The sequence below is a fragment of the Sinocyclocheilus grahami genome, unplaced genomic scaffold (assembly GCF_001515645.1).
Source record: "Sinocyclocheilus grahami isolate Dianchi unplaced genomic scaffold, SAMN03320097.WGS_v1.1 scaffold1261.1, whole genome shotgun sequence".
Classification (NCBI taxonomy): domain Eukaryota; kingdom Metazoa; phylum Chordata; class Actinopteri; order Cypriniformes; family Cyprinidae; genus Sinocyclocheilus; species Sinocyclocheilus grahami.
In genome coordinates, this window is record NW_015506440.1 from 115233 (window position 1) to 128814 (window position 13582).

Consider the following 13582-nt stretch of genomic DNA (forward strand, 5'->3'; position numbering starts at 1 on the left):
TCTGATGTTGTCATCTTAATGTTCTTATTTCATGCTTTTTAAGATCTCTTACAAAAGACAAAAATAAAAAGCAAAAAGCAGAAATCCTGCTGAAAATGTATGAAAATTAAAATCATAAAATCGACAAAAGTAAATCTTAATAACAAATCTTAAGAAACATCTTGATACGTAATATTTCATAATACATAATATGTACCTATTTTGAGTGAATATTTCATTATTATTTAAGTCAAAAAATAATAAAACTACACAGCCCTTTATGCTATATAAAACAGATTGCGAAGGCTATTGGTGAATTCATAAACTAATTTGCATGTAAAGTATAGCACTGTCCAGCCCATCAAATTACAGACTTTATTGTCTATTGTCAGTGGGTTTTTGAAGGGGACAGTCATGTCCCAACTCCTGTCGCAGTGCTTGCGCATGCGCACACATCCTCGCCCAGCCGCGCCGAACGCGGCCGAAGAAAGCCGATGCGAAACGGTCGGCGGCGCACTATTTGGCAGGAAGGCTTCGCGCACGGCGCCAGGCAGCGGAGCACTATATGGCAGCGGAGGAGGGGAGGGCTAGAGCTCGGCCGCATTCGGGGCCGCCTGCGCTCATCAAACGCTGCTCATTGAACACACAGTGAGGCAGAGCTGGAGTGGAAATATTTTTTATGCCGCAATATGCGTGAATTTCTAAAATAAACCCGGGGTAAGCGAGCATCCATGCCACATTTATGCAGTGCACTTGAATAAAAAAGCGAAATGCGACAAGATTGAGCTCAAAGCTGCAGTGGAGGGAGTGAAGGGGGTTTTGGGGCGACGCTTGATCCAGACGTTTCTGTTGAAAATGTGTTTCTTGTGCTTCCTTTGTTTCTGCTGCGGGATTGTAAATAAGAGCTTGAGCCAAAATGGCGGCCGGAGCCGTTGAGCTGCGTCGAGCTAGGAGCTATTGCACTGCGTTTAGCCACACGCTTTTATCACTTAACGCTCTTTTATGGCTTTCTTTCCCCTTTTGGATGATTTGTATGCAGTCGTAGCATTTAGGATAAGATACCTGGCCGCGTTGGAGGTGAATATGTGGCGTTTAATGAACAAAGTTAGCGAGATGGAGTCAGCTAGCCAGACAGATTTGAATGTTTCTAATGACAAATTGAGATTTTGTGTTCACAAAACGCGCACTTATTGCTCTTTTCTGTCTTGTGTCGATCGTTAAATGGCCTGTATGCAATGTAATGCTTTCTTTGGTCCTCCATGTTAGCTGGTAATGTTATCTCTCTCTGTAATTCTTCAAAAAGGATGCTTTTGTACACATACATGCTGTTATTCATGTGTGTAAATGTGGTCGTTTTCATCAAAACTAGACAACTTGCAGTGCTGCTTGTCATCTTGCCTGTTAATGGCATCCCTGAAACCCAATCTGGCCAACTGGTCTCACTGCATTGAAGGATCTGGCCAATTTGAAATGTAAGGTCTTGAATGCATTAGTCTCATCTGATGCTCAGTGGTCAGGTTGCATTGAGAAAGTCTGCTGAATTTCCATGAGGAACAACACATGAATCATTCTGGGGGTTTGTTTGGAAGGGGGCGGTGGTTCATTTGTATTTCATGAGTCTGCTGAAGAGTTTTGTAGGGCACCTCTGGAGGATTCATTGATCAATTAGGCTTGTAAATGAGAGATTACAGCAGAGAAACAGCCACTGCGGTGGGCTTAAACCTTTTTTTTAGCTTCTGAATTGTACTATTTTTGTGGACCAACCACTCCAAATAAAGCGAAACACAATCATATATACGTAAATGTGTAATGCATGCATAATTTTATTTGTATATCTTGTTACATGGCTCTAAAACTATCATTTTCCTTTTGTATCCTTTCCTTGGTTTCGATTGGTCAGTCCCACCACGTTATGGATACTGTTCAATAACTGCATTTTTCTGCATCATTGAGCTGGCTTTAATTGCATCCAGCATTGTCAGACACTGTCATTATAGCAGCCACTGGCCAGCATTTGATACAGCTCAGTACTTTTGCCTCTACAGCCAAAATATATTAGATTCTCATACGCTGGAAAATGCATTTATTGCATATACAGAATTGCTCCATCATCCATGCGCAGGACTTTAACACAACACCATCGAGTTCAGTTATAGCCACGATTTTGCTCAGCGTTGGAGATCCATTATCATGAGTGTGGGTTTATGTAAAGTGTAGTTAACTTCAGCCACAATATATTAGCCAGGGAACAGTGTAGGCCAGACCTGTCAAGAACATGTCTGGGTCTAGTTTCACCTCAGGAAATAAGAAATGTTTTGCTTAAAGAAAATTATTGCAGTTTTATCCTAGATTTTAATGTGAGAAAACAGAACATATGTAGCGTATTTGTGCATTATGATGGTATTTGTGTTGCCTTTAATTGATGTTGCATTGAAGTAAAACAATGTAATTTTAGCAGAAATACTGTAATTTAGTTTAAGAACCTAAAGAGAACCACCAAACACATGTCTTTGTGTTTTTGTCAATTTCACCCAATGTTATGAAAAATATAACAGCAGAAACTGAAATAAGAGTTGGTTTGAAAGGTGCATGAGGGAGATTTTAAATATATTGAGGACAAAACATTGCAAAAATACTCGGGTCAAGTGTCTTAATAACTTTGGCATCATCTCAACATCTTTATCTAAAAGTAACATGGCAGGATGCCTTAAAGGAGGACTGACCTTGAGTTCATGTTCCTGTCTAGCTTGTTATTTTCGTGGCAGTTACAGACTGTAAAATTGAAAATGGAAGTAGTAGTATTTGAGTCCTGCTGTGTTGGAAAATAACAATAAATGCATGTTCTGGTGTATTTTTATGCATTTTACACATTTGTAAAAAAAAATATATATATATATATTGAGGTTGGATTGCACTAGATCGTGTTCATGTGCAATGGACTGTTTTATAAAACATGTTGTGGTTTTGATTCAATTGGACGGTCTGGTAGAATAAATGAGTTTGCTGACGTGGTGTAAGGAAGCCCTGAGCTCCCTGTGCTTGTAGCGTACTCCTGTTGTGTTGTATAACGGCGTCTGCTTGGCTTCCTGAATAATGCAAGTCTCATGTCATGGCTCATCTGCTCCGCTTTCTTTGGTATTTTGAGTTTTGGGATGTCAGATGGGTGCCATTTTTACTGAATGCCGATTTTCAAAGCATGAACCTTTACATGGGGTTGAAATTAGAGCCCGACCGATATATCGTTTTGCCAATATGAGCCTGTTGCCGATATATCGGTATCGGCGAATATGCCGTGGATATGAAAATTTTTTTTACAGAACATATAACGCAGATAAAATGCTTGAAATGGTGTAATTACTTAGTTTGTCCAGCAGAGCGCACGCCATTGTTTGCTACTGGTGACCTGGATTAAACGCTTTAAAGCTTAAGTCTATGGAAAACCATTGAAACGGCCATATCTCCGTAAAAGCGTGGCAAATCTGCACCAAATTCGGGGGATCCCTTCAGCTCGCGGAACCCTCTCGAACGTGAATCGAGTGTATGCCTAGAGGTCTGGTTAAATTTGCGGTCCGGCGCTGACCGATCAAGCGATCCCGGGGGGCTACCGATGCACAGAGGGTGGTGTTCGAGACGGCTCCTCGAGCTGAAGGGATCTCCCGAATTTGGTGGAGATCCGCCGACGCTTTCGCAAGATAGTGACACCAGTCAACACTTTCACTTCAGTAAGGAGGTTTCAACTTTTCAAGGATTAAGTTATTGTCTGAAATATATTTCGCAGTAATAGTTCATCCAAAAATGAACATTCTGTCATTGTTTACTCACCCTCATGTCGTTCCAAACCTGAATGACTTACTTTGTTCTGTGGAACATAAAATAATATATTTTGAAGAATGTTGGCAAGCAAAGAGTTTCGTTTTCCATTGATTCCTCAACTTTAAATCACATTTAATGTGGAGCATCTTCACTCTCCTTCAATTAATATGTGACCGTTTACATACCCAGAGCGTTTTCTAAACGTTTAAGCTGACGTTCCTGTATTTATTTAGGTTGCTGGAGCCCTTCTGAGGGAGGTCTGGATCAGTACCCATCTGCGCGGGCCCTGAGAGGGCGACCCGTCAGACGGGCATCGGGCGAGCACGTTACATGCCAGCGTTTCTTCTTTTATTTTGACTGCCCCCTTTAGGCTGAATCCCTTCTCCCCTGATACTCTTTCATTCATCAGAAAGAGTAGAGGATATTTTGACCCTAGTGCGGCAGCCGGGCTGCTCCCCCACACACAGATGAATGAAGACCCCATTCGGGAAGAACGCGGCCCAGAGATCCAGAGCTGATGCAGGTCAGAGCGGCGCTTTGATTTCTGAAGATCATTGTCTGAAATGTCTTTTTAATAATAACATGTTTGCTGTGTCTGTGATTAAAGGGCATGCTGGTGTCTCTGCAAATATGATGAAGAAAAAGAATTCTCATAAGTAAGTTTTCTTTTGATTGTGTTTTAGGGCTGAATGTGGGAATCTTAATTATTTTACATTATATTATGCTCATGTTGATAATATAGCAATGAATTTAAAGGGGTCATGGGAAGCAAAATTCACTTTTACATGTTAGCAAGTTTCACGATGAATGCGGCTAAAGTTTACCATCTCTCAGAGCGGCTGCTCACCCCACTGAAGAGAGGGGCGGGTCAGCAGAGCTCATTAGCATTTGAATCTTAATTATTTTACATTATATTATGCTCATGTTGATAATATAGCAATGAATTTAAAGGGGTCATGGGAAGCAAAATTCACTTTTACATGTTAGCAAGTTTCACGATGAATGCGGCTAAAGTTTACCATCTCTCAGAGCGGCTGCTCACCCCACTGAAGAGAGGGGCGGGGTCAGCAGAGCTCATTAGCATTTAAAGAGACATGCACTGAAACAGCTTGCTGTGCTTTGACGGTAAAAAGGGTGTTGGTTTACACTACCATTGAGAAATTTTAACCAAAGTATGTTATAGACTTCATTAAGACCCTAAAGAATCATATCAGCCTGTGGAAAATGGGCATCTGATGACCCCTTTAATAATAATTTTATTTTCTTTTTTTAGTGTGTGAATTATATTATATATTATTAATATTTTTAAAAAGCTACACTCATAGCAATCATAATAATTATTTATGCATTTAATATGTTTAATTTTTAGAGTTGAATATTAAGTAAAGCTTTTTTGTGTGTGTGTGTTTTAGGGCTGAATGTGTGAATGTGAATTTAATTATAATATATTACATTATATTAATATTATAAAATGTTTTTTTCATATTGATCGTAATATATTCAGTAAATAAATAAATTCAATAAATAACACTTCTGAACCATAGTTAAATTTTAAGATGATGTGTGTTTTTTATGTGATTGTGTATTGAACAGTTAAATATTAGGTAAAGCGCTTTTTTATGTTGCTTGTGTTTTATGACTGAGTGTATAAATATTAATTATATTACATTTTTAAAAATGTTTTGTCCATATTGATCATAAATTACAAATCGGAATTTATTATTATTTTTTTTATTTATTATTAACAGAGTTGAATTTTAGGTGAAATATATTTCTGTATTTAATTTGTGTAGCAGGATTGAACACTCGAATACGATACATTTAATTATTATAATATATTCATATTTTTAAAATGTTTCATTCATATTTATTGTAATAAATATGTATGTATTTAATGATAATCATTTTCAGAGTTTTGTAGATGCTTTTGTTTTAGAGCTGAATGTATAAATATGAATTTAGATTGTTAATGTTTAGTTAAATTTCAGAATTTATTAATTTATCATTATCAGAGTTAAATATTAGGTGAAGTATATTTTTTATTTGATTGTGTATTGGATTGAACACTTGAACATGAATTGTTATTAGATATTCATATTTTTAAAACGTCATTGGAATAAATATTAACTATTAGGTTAATTGATTTGCTTGTTAAATTTTTTTATACTATATTAGTATTATTTTAATATTTTTTTTAATTAACCGCATATTGATTATAATATCTTTTTTTTTTTTTTAATAGACATTATAATTAGTCATTTATAATGTTGAATGTTAGTTGAAGCATAAAATTGATTCAAGATTAAAGCTGAAGTGTGCAATTATTTAGTTAGTTTATTATTTTAAATGTTCAAATATTTTCTCTTTGTTTAGGACGAGATCTGTACGACTATCCCAACCAGTACCATACGGATGAAGTGTTGTTTTTTTGTTGTTGTTGAAATAATGCCCTTCACCTTGAAACTGATTCAGAATTCAGCGTCTGGGGAATGTAAATGCTCTAATTTGCTAATGTTGATGATCTGACAGGAAACACAAAAGCAGCGTAGGCCCCACCAAAGCAGTGGCTCAGCCGCGGAGGAACATCGTGGGCTGTCGTATCCAGCACATCTGGAAGGAGGGCAGCGGCGCGGCGTCGCAGTGGAAAGGCACCGTTTTAGACCAGGTGCCTGTCAACCCCTCGCTCTACCTGATCAAATACGACGGCTTCGACTGCGTCTACGGCCTGGAGCTGCATAAAGACGAGAGGGTGCAGGGACTCGAGGTCCTGCCAGACAGACTCGGTACCCGCTTTACTTCATTCATTGACAGCAGACATAGAAAGAAGAGTGCAAACCAGTTTAATTGAGCTGCATCATTAGTGACTGTTAGTGCAGCAATGAGCAGAAAAGACATTTTATTATTCTATTATATTAATATTTTTAAAATGTTGCTTATAATAAACATAACATCTATGAATTGGGCTGAATGTGTGAATATGCATTCAATTATTTTTATTAGTATTTGTAGTTTTGTATTCATATTTTAACTGTTGCACTCATATTGCTCATAACATAACATTTATGCATTTAATAATTATATTTTTCTGAGGGGGGCTGAATGTGTAAATATGAATACAATTTTTATTTGTAGTAGTAGTTAGGGCTGTCAAAATGGTTTAAAAACTAAATTCGAGTTTTGTACTTCCGAATTATAATTTTTATATAATTATAATTTTAAGCTTTTAGCTTCTCTCCGGAGGCTACAAGAGAGGGCGTATCGAGCAAAATATTACTAATGACCGTTTATTCAAAGCAATAAAATAGCACGACTATCTTTGAAAAGAGTGCATAATGTTTATAAACCATGTTTAATTAAGTTGCTTAAACAATTAGAAACAAAACAGCATCATGTATGTATGTATAATTTAATACAAAGCACCGAAAGCCAATCACAAAGACTACTTGTTCATTTAAAAACATGAGATGCAGTGGGATGGGGAAAACCGCCATGAAGTCTTGAGACGTGTTTTTTTAAAAGTTGAACTTGCATTAATTTTACATGGCTTTCTAAACACGCTACTCTTTTGTGCGAGACGCGAGTGCAACGCTGATAGATGTCCCTCTAGAAAATGCGATAAATATGCGTTCTGTGTGAATGGCTTAGTTTCAGTTTTGACGTAAACATCTTCTCCGCATTAATGTTCTCTTTTCCCGCAATATTTTGAATGAACAACGTAGCAGCACTGCATCTAGTGGCTTTAACTGGATAGGCTAACAAAAACATTATAATGCAACGACACTTACATCGTCATTGCACTTGTGTGCCACTGATAAGGCTGCCTCCATAACTCACAGCTAAAATTCAAATGCAACGTTTTTGCATTCGAATGTGGAATTTTATTTTAAATTCAACTAATATTCAAAAAAAAAATTTGACCGCCCTAGTAGTAGTTGTAATATTGTATAAATATTTTTTAAATGGTGCACTCATATTGCTCATGCTTTATTACATTTATAAATTTAATAATGATAATTTTCAGTTTGGGCTGAATGTGTGAATATGAATATTATTATTATTATTGTATTCATATTTAAAATGTTGCACTCATTGAATTAATTTAATAATTATAATTTTCAGAGTTAAATATTAGGTGAAGCGTAATTTTTCTGCTTGTGTTTTAGGACTGAATGTGTGAATATACATTTTAAATTGTATTAATATTTGTAAATTGTTGCAATCATTGCTCAATAAATATAACATTTATGAGTTAATATTAGGTGAAGCATATTTTTTGCTTGTATTTTAGAGCTGACTGAATATTAATATTGCCCATAGTATTTAATAATTATAATTTTCAGAGTTAAATATTAGGTTAGGTAGTAATTATTCATATTTTTCAAATGTTGCACTCCTGTTGATCATAATAAATATTCTTTAACACAAGCAATTAAAAATGTCCTTCATCTAATATTAAACTCTGATTCGTCATCAAACAAGCTCTTCTGGAATTGTTGAATCTGTTCAATTAAATATATTGTGTTGAATTGTAAACAATGTAAACTGGATTCTCTAAATCAGCACTAAAGCTCAATATATCTGAAGCATCTCTGACGGACTTCTGTGAACTTGCTCCTTTTAGACTTGCACTCTATTCATTTATTAACTGCTTGTTTTCTTTAAAAAAAAAAAAAAAAAAAACTAACTAGCTTCTCTATTCTTTTTGTATTCTATCTATTTGTTTTCTTTTTATTTATTGTACAATTAACAAAAGCAAAAAAAAGGCCTCTAACACTAGCTTGCTCTATTCTTTTTCTATTCTATGTCTTTTTATTTATAATATAATAAAAAAAAGACCTTGCTACATGTACTGTTAAGCCAACAGACTTGTTTTAGCACTTGCGTATCATTGCTCTTTTGTTGATTTTGATTGCTTCCATTGTCCGCATTTGTAAGTCACTTTGGATAAAAGCGTCTGCTAAATGTAAATGAGTTTTCTTCGTGCACAGCTATAAATCTTAAATCAGGAGTGAATTATTGGACTCAGATTTCCCGCTGTGGATGATGTTTCCGGTCCTGCCGCTCACACTCATGTTGTCTCGTGTGTTTTTCAGCCACGACGCGCATCAGCGATGCTCACCTGGCCGACACCATGATCGGCAAAGCCGTGGAGCACATGTTCGAGACGGAGGACGGCACTAAGAACGAGTGGAGGGGAATGGTTCTGGCTCGGGCGCCCATCATGAACACGTGGTTCTACATCACGTACGAGAAAGACCCGGTGCTCTACATGTATCAGCTGCTCGATGACTATAAAGACGGAGATCTGAGGATCATGCCAGACTCCAGTGAGTGTCTTCAGTGCTCGTGTTGAAATAATGGGTTTAAATGCTATCTGCTCTTTCAGGGCAAAGTCAGGGGTGGGAAAACTTTTTGACTCGAGGGTAGGGTTGTGACGGTGGGGAAATTTTCCCACCGGTTAATCAACGTGTGACAAAACCGGTAATACCGGTATCGGCGGGGGCATTTCCTCTTTTCCTCCGCTTTTAAATAGCTTGTAAAAGCGGTGTGTGCATTTTAATTTCACTTTCAAATAGCGGCAATTCGGAGTAAAGCAATTGTTCGCTTTTAGTTCGTTTGAATTTTCCATCTTTCCCTCGCTTTCCTTTGCTTTTAAATAGCTTAAAAGCGCCGTGCGCATTTTACTTTCACTTTTGAGTTAGCCGTCAATTGCTTGAATGCAACAACAAAATACAACGTTAAACTCATTTTAGCGTATATATATAAAACATAGAACTTTTATTAACAAATAAAAATACACCATGCTATAGGGCAGGCTATGCCTAATATAAAATAACAAATAACTTACATAAAGTTTAAATGTACAAAACCGGAAACAAGTAAACATGTATAATATATACCAATTAAATAAGAAACTAATGTTTAAAAAAAAAAAAAAAAACTTCCAAAATCTCCTTAGATAAACGGCAAAAGTCAACAGGCTTTTCAAAATCCAAAATACTGCCGAACAGGCGCTTTTGCGTTTCGTTTCGAAACTAAATCATCCGCGATCGTCTTGTCTGTCTCACCTCACTCTTCTTGTCAGTCAGCTGGACTCACTCTCCTCACTGGAGAGATGAAATCTGATCTGTGATGCGACTGTCGTTCAACTGCATTGAGCAGCCGCGTTCAGTTATTAATTGTAGTGTCTGTTCTTTTACTGAACTAAATGATTTTTATTACTATAAAAAAATCTAAACGACAGTGGAGGTCGGTGCCGCGGTGGGCAAGTGACGTAACCGGTGTTGCGGCTTAACACCGGTATCACCGTCAGCACCGTCTATCACGGCAAGCCTACTCGAGGGCCACATCAAGTTTTCCACACCAAGTGAGGGGCCGCGTAATGTGTATGACAAATGAAGCTTTGATTTTTAGACACATTTTATCATTTAATTTATAAATAATGTCAAATAAACGAAACGTTCACAAACATGTATTTATATTCCCCTCACTAAATGAAGCAGTGTTCAGAACAGAAAAAGAAACGAAAATATAAGTAAAAAACAAACACAAATTATAGTGGCATTCACTGTGCAAATTTACTATAAACGCCCAGCCTAAATATTTAAAGCGAAACTGAAACTAGCGGCATGGTTGCTGGAAAATGCGCAATACAAACGCGCTTGCCTTTCTCATTTGTCACCAATCCAAATGTCTGTCGCTTTGCGCTTGACCTGATTGCTTTAATAAGTCGCCTTGGAAATCGCAGCACGTTTCAGATGATAAAAAACATGATTTATAATCCAGAAGATAACTATATACATTTTCATAAAAATATGTGTGGAAAACGTAATCTTTGCAAAATAAAACGACAAATTATTTCCATTTTATTCCCACAAAATGACAGTGCCCGTGAGCAGGAGGAAAACACTTGCATTAGTTCTCCTACTGTAAAGTCTACAGACCATTTTAAAGGGTTAGTTCACTAATTGGGTGATCTAACCCTTTAAGCATTTTTAAAACCGTAGGCTACCAATGCGAGGCATTTCTTTTAAAACAAATGAACACTTTCACATTTTTAAAACAAGTAACTATTTACAATTGTGCCAGTTTTGCACAGGGTGTATATTTAGATTTTTTTTATTTTGTATTTGAGCTGTGCGGCTTGGACGCGGCATCCGTCAAAAATAGACTAGGCGCCTATCTTTAGCGAAGCAGCGCAGAGAGCCGCTTCTGGGCCGCTTCAGAAACGTGCCGCAGTGCAACTAGTTTAAACACAAGCATTGACTGGAGTGGCCTCGATCAGCTCCAGTGGCTGCGTCGGAGCGGCGTGACTGAGTAAATCAGGGGTTATATACCGCGCTACAGCGCCATATATTGGATTTTACTGACATGGCATCAAATTAGCCATTTTGGAGCAACTGGTTCACAAACTGGATGAAAACTCCCGGCGGGCCGTAGTTTGCCCACCTAAAGTGGACTGTTAGAAGCAGTGATAGACCAATATAGGTTTTCATTATTTGAATGCTCTTTTTGTCAGCCAGGAGGTATTAAATGGATCACAAGTGACAGTAAAGACATTTATAATGTTACAAAAGATTTCTATTTCAAATAAATGCTGTTCTTTTGAACTTTCTATTCATCAAAGAATCCTGACAAATAAAATGTATCCGAGTTTCCACAAAAATATTTGGCAGCACAACCGTTTTCAACATTTATAAGAATCCGAAATGTTTTCTTGAGCAGCAAGTCAGCATATTGGAATTATTTCATAATAGTATCCAATAGTCGCAGCTGATGAATGGAAAAGAAGCCTGGGTCTCGAGCGCGACACATTGAAAAAGCTGCGAGGTGCAATGGTCAAAGATTTCCATCTAGCGTCATATTTACATAGAAAAGCTATTAAAAAAGCAGAGGTCCTGTATGATCTCTTAACGGTAATTTACCAGTGAAGACTGTGTGTGTGTGAAAGGGGCTAAACTCTTCCTCTGCATATGCGCTGAGTGTTGCTTAACGTTCATCTGGGAAAACTCACTTGATTTGTAACGTAAAATATTTAAACCTATGCCAACACAGGAGAGAATACGTAACACATTTCTAAATATGCGATTTATTGTACATCACGATTTCAAAATAAGAATTGTTTGACATTGTAATGGAAGCTTGTTTGCACCAAGGGGTTATTGCAACTTTCTATCTTAGAATTTAGTCTTTTCTCTAACAATACTTCAAATAAAAAAATATAGCTTTTAATTTTGAGTTTATATTTAGCAATTTTGGCTAGAATAGCAAGAGAAAAAAAGACAGAATAGTGCGATTAAAATGTCACCGCTACCATCCCTCGTCAGGAGCAAGCCTTCACAACATTTAACAGAATTCACAAAAACTCAATTTAAAACTGAGATTATTTATTTTCAGTGTGTTATGGGATGTACAGTTAAATGAGTCGTTTTTATCATTCAAAGAGTCATGTCTGTCTCTACTAATGATGGTTCGCGTGTGTTTCAGACGACTCGCCCCCGGCGGAGCGTGAGCCTGGAGAGGTAGTGGACAGCCTCGTGGGGAAGCAGGTGGAATACGCCAAAGAGGACGGCTCTAAACGAACTGGCATGGTTATCCATCAGGTGGAGGCCAAGCCCTCCGTCTACTTCATCAAGTTTGATGACGACTTTCACATTTACGTCTATGACCTGGTGAAAACCTCGTAAGGCGCAGCACGGGACGAGGAGAGGGGGAGGGGTTTCACGTAACCATGTGATCCACACAAACGTTTTTTTGCCAAAAGTTCTCTCGGAACATTTCTCGTAACATCTTTTGGAAATGGAACGCTGGATATTTCGGTGGATTACCGCTAGTCAAGTGTCTCTTATCGCTGTAGGATGAACGGACATCACATCCCCCGACATACACGTAGCTTCACATTTCAGAGGTTCGTCTCGAGCATTTCCCATTCCTGTTGGTTGTTATGAAGATGTTCGTCGGGAAAATCCTGTCTGATTGCTCTGGGACGTTAAAGTGTTCATCTGTTGGACTGTTACAGCTCCATCTTGGGTTAAAAATTCAAGCTAGCGGCGTGCGCCGATCCTGGGGAAACGGTGAAAATGAAACGCGCGAGGCGTTTATCCTTTCAGACGTGAGAAACGCGGCGGTCCGTGAAGAATGGGGAGCGTTCGGGACGTCCTAAACCTCGTAAAAGTGCCAGGAGGTGGGGGGCGGTAAAAAATAAGACATCGTTCTGTCCTTGATGTCTTTGAGTCGGTTGCCAGATGTTTCTTGTTTTATCCCTCCGTCTTCTGGTTCTCGCTAGAATTGTGCACACGAGTCTGCTGTCAATGAAACCCTACCGTTTTGTTTTTATGCATTTTGATTTCTTCGTTTATTTGATTCTATATATATATATATATATATATATATATATATATATATATATATATATATATATATCTTTACCATGAGTAAACTCTAGAAACCCTACCGTTTTGTTTTTATGCATTTTGATTTCTTCGTTTATTTGATTCTATATATATATATATATATATATATATATATATATATATGTATCATTACCATGAGTAAACTCTAATACAGCTTTTATTATTTTAAGCACTAAATTTAGAGAGTTGTTTTGCTCCCCTGTTTGTTTTCAATGAATGAAAAATGTTTTTGCATTTCATATTTGGAACGTTGATTTAACATTGATCTAAAGTTTATTTCACTTAAATTACTTAATGGGCTTCTTAAAATTTACAAAATGCCCACTAATTGTATCATATTGCATAGTGTGGACATTTTCTCTTGGTGTAGATTAATG

General features: G+C 37.2%; 1 protein-coding gene across 2 annotated transcripts; it reads left to right on the top strand.

Moving 5' to 3' along the window:
- The first annotated feature begins 321 nt into the window (after window positions 1-321).
- Window positions 322-12737, top strand: LOC107568611 (spindlin-1). 2 transcript variants are annotated; one of them, XM_016254576.1, is made up of 6 exons: window positions 322-696; window positions 4026-4315; window positions 4400-4448; window positions 6322-6575; window positions 8886-9119; window positions 12280-12737. In XM_016254576.1, exons 2-6 carry the CDS (start codon window positions 4264-4266, stop codon window positions 12477-12479), a joined length of 789 nt encoding a protein of 262 aa, XP_016110062.1. In that variant the 5' UTR covers window positions 322-696; window positions 4026-4263; the 3' UTR covers window positions 12480-12737. The 2 variants fall into 2 exon arrangements, with proteins under 2 accessions (XP_016110062.1, XP_016110063.1); XM_016254577.1 differs by lacking the exon at window positions 322-696 and adding an exon at window positions 717-1056.
- Window positions 12738-13582: the final 845 nt, after the last annotated feature.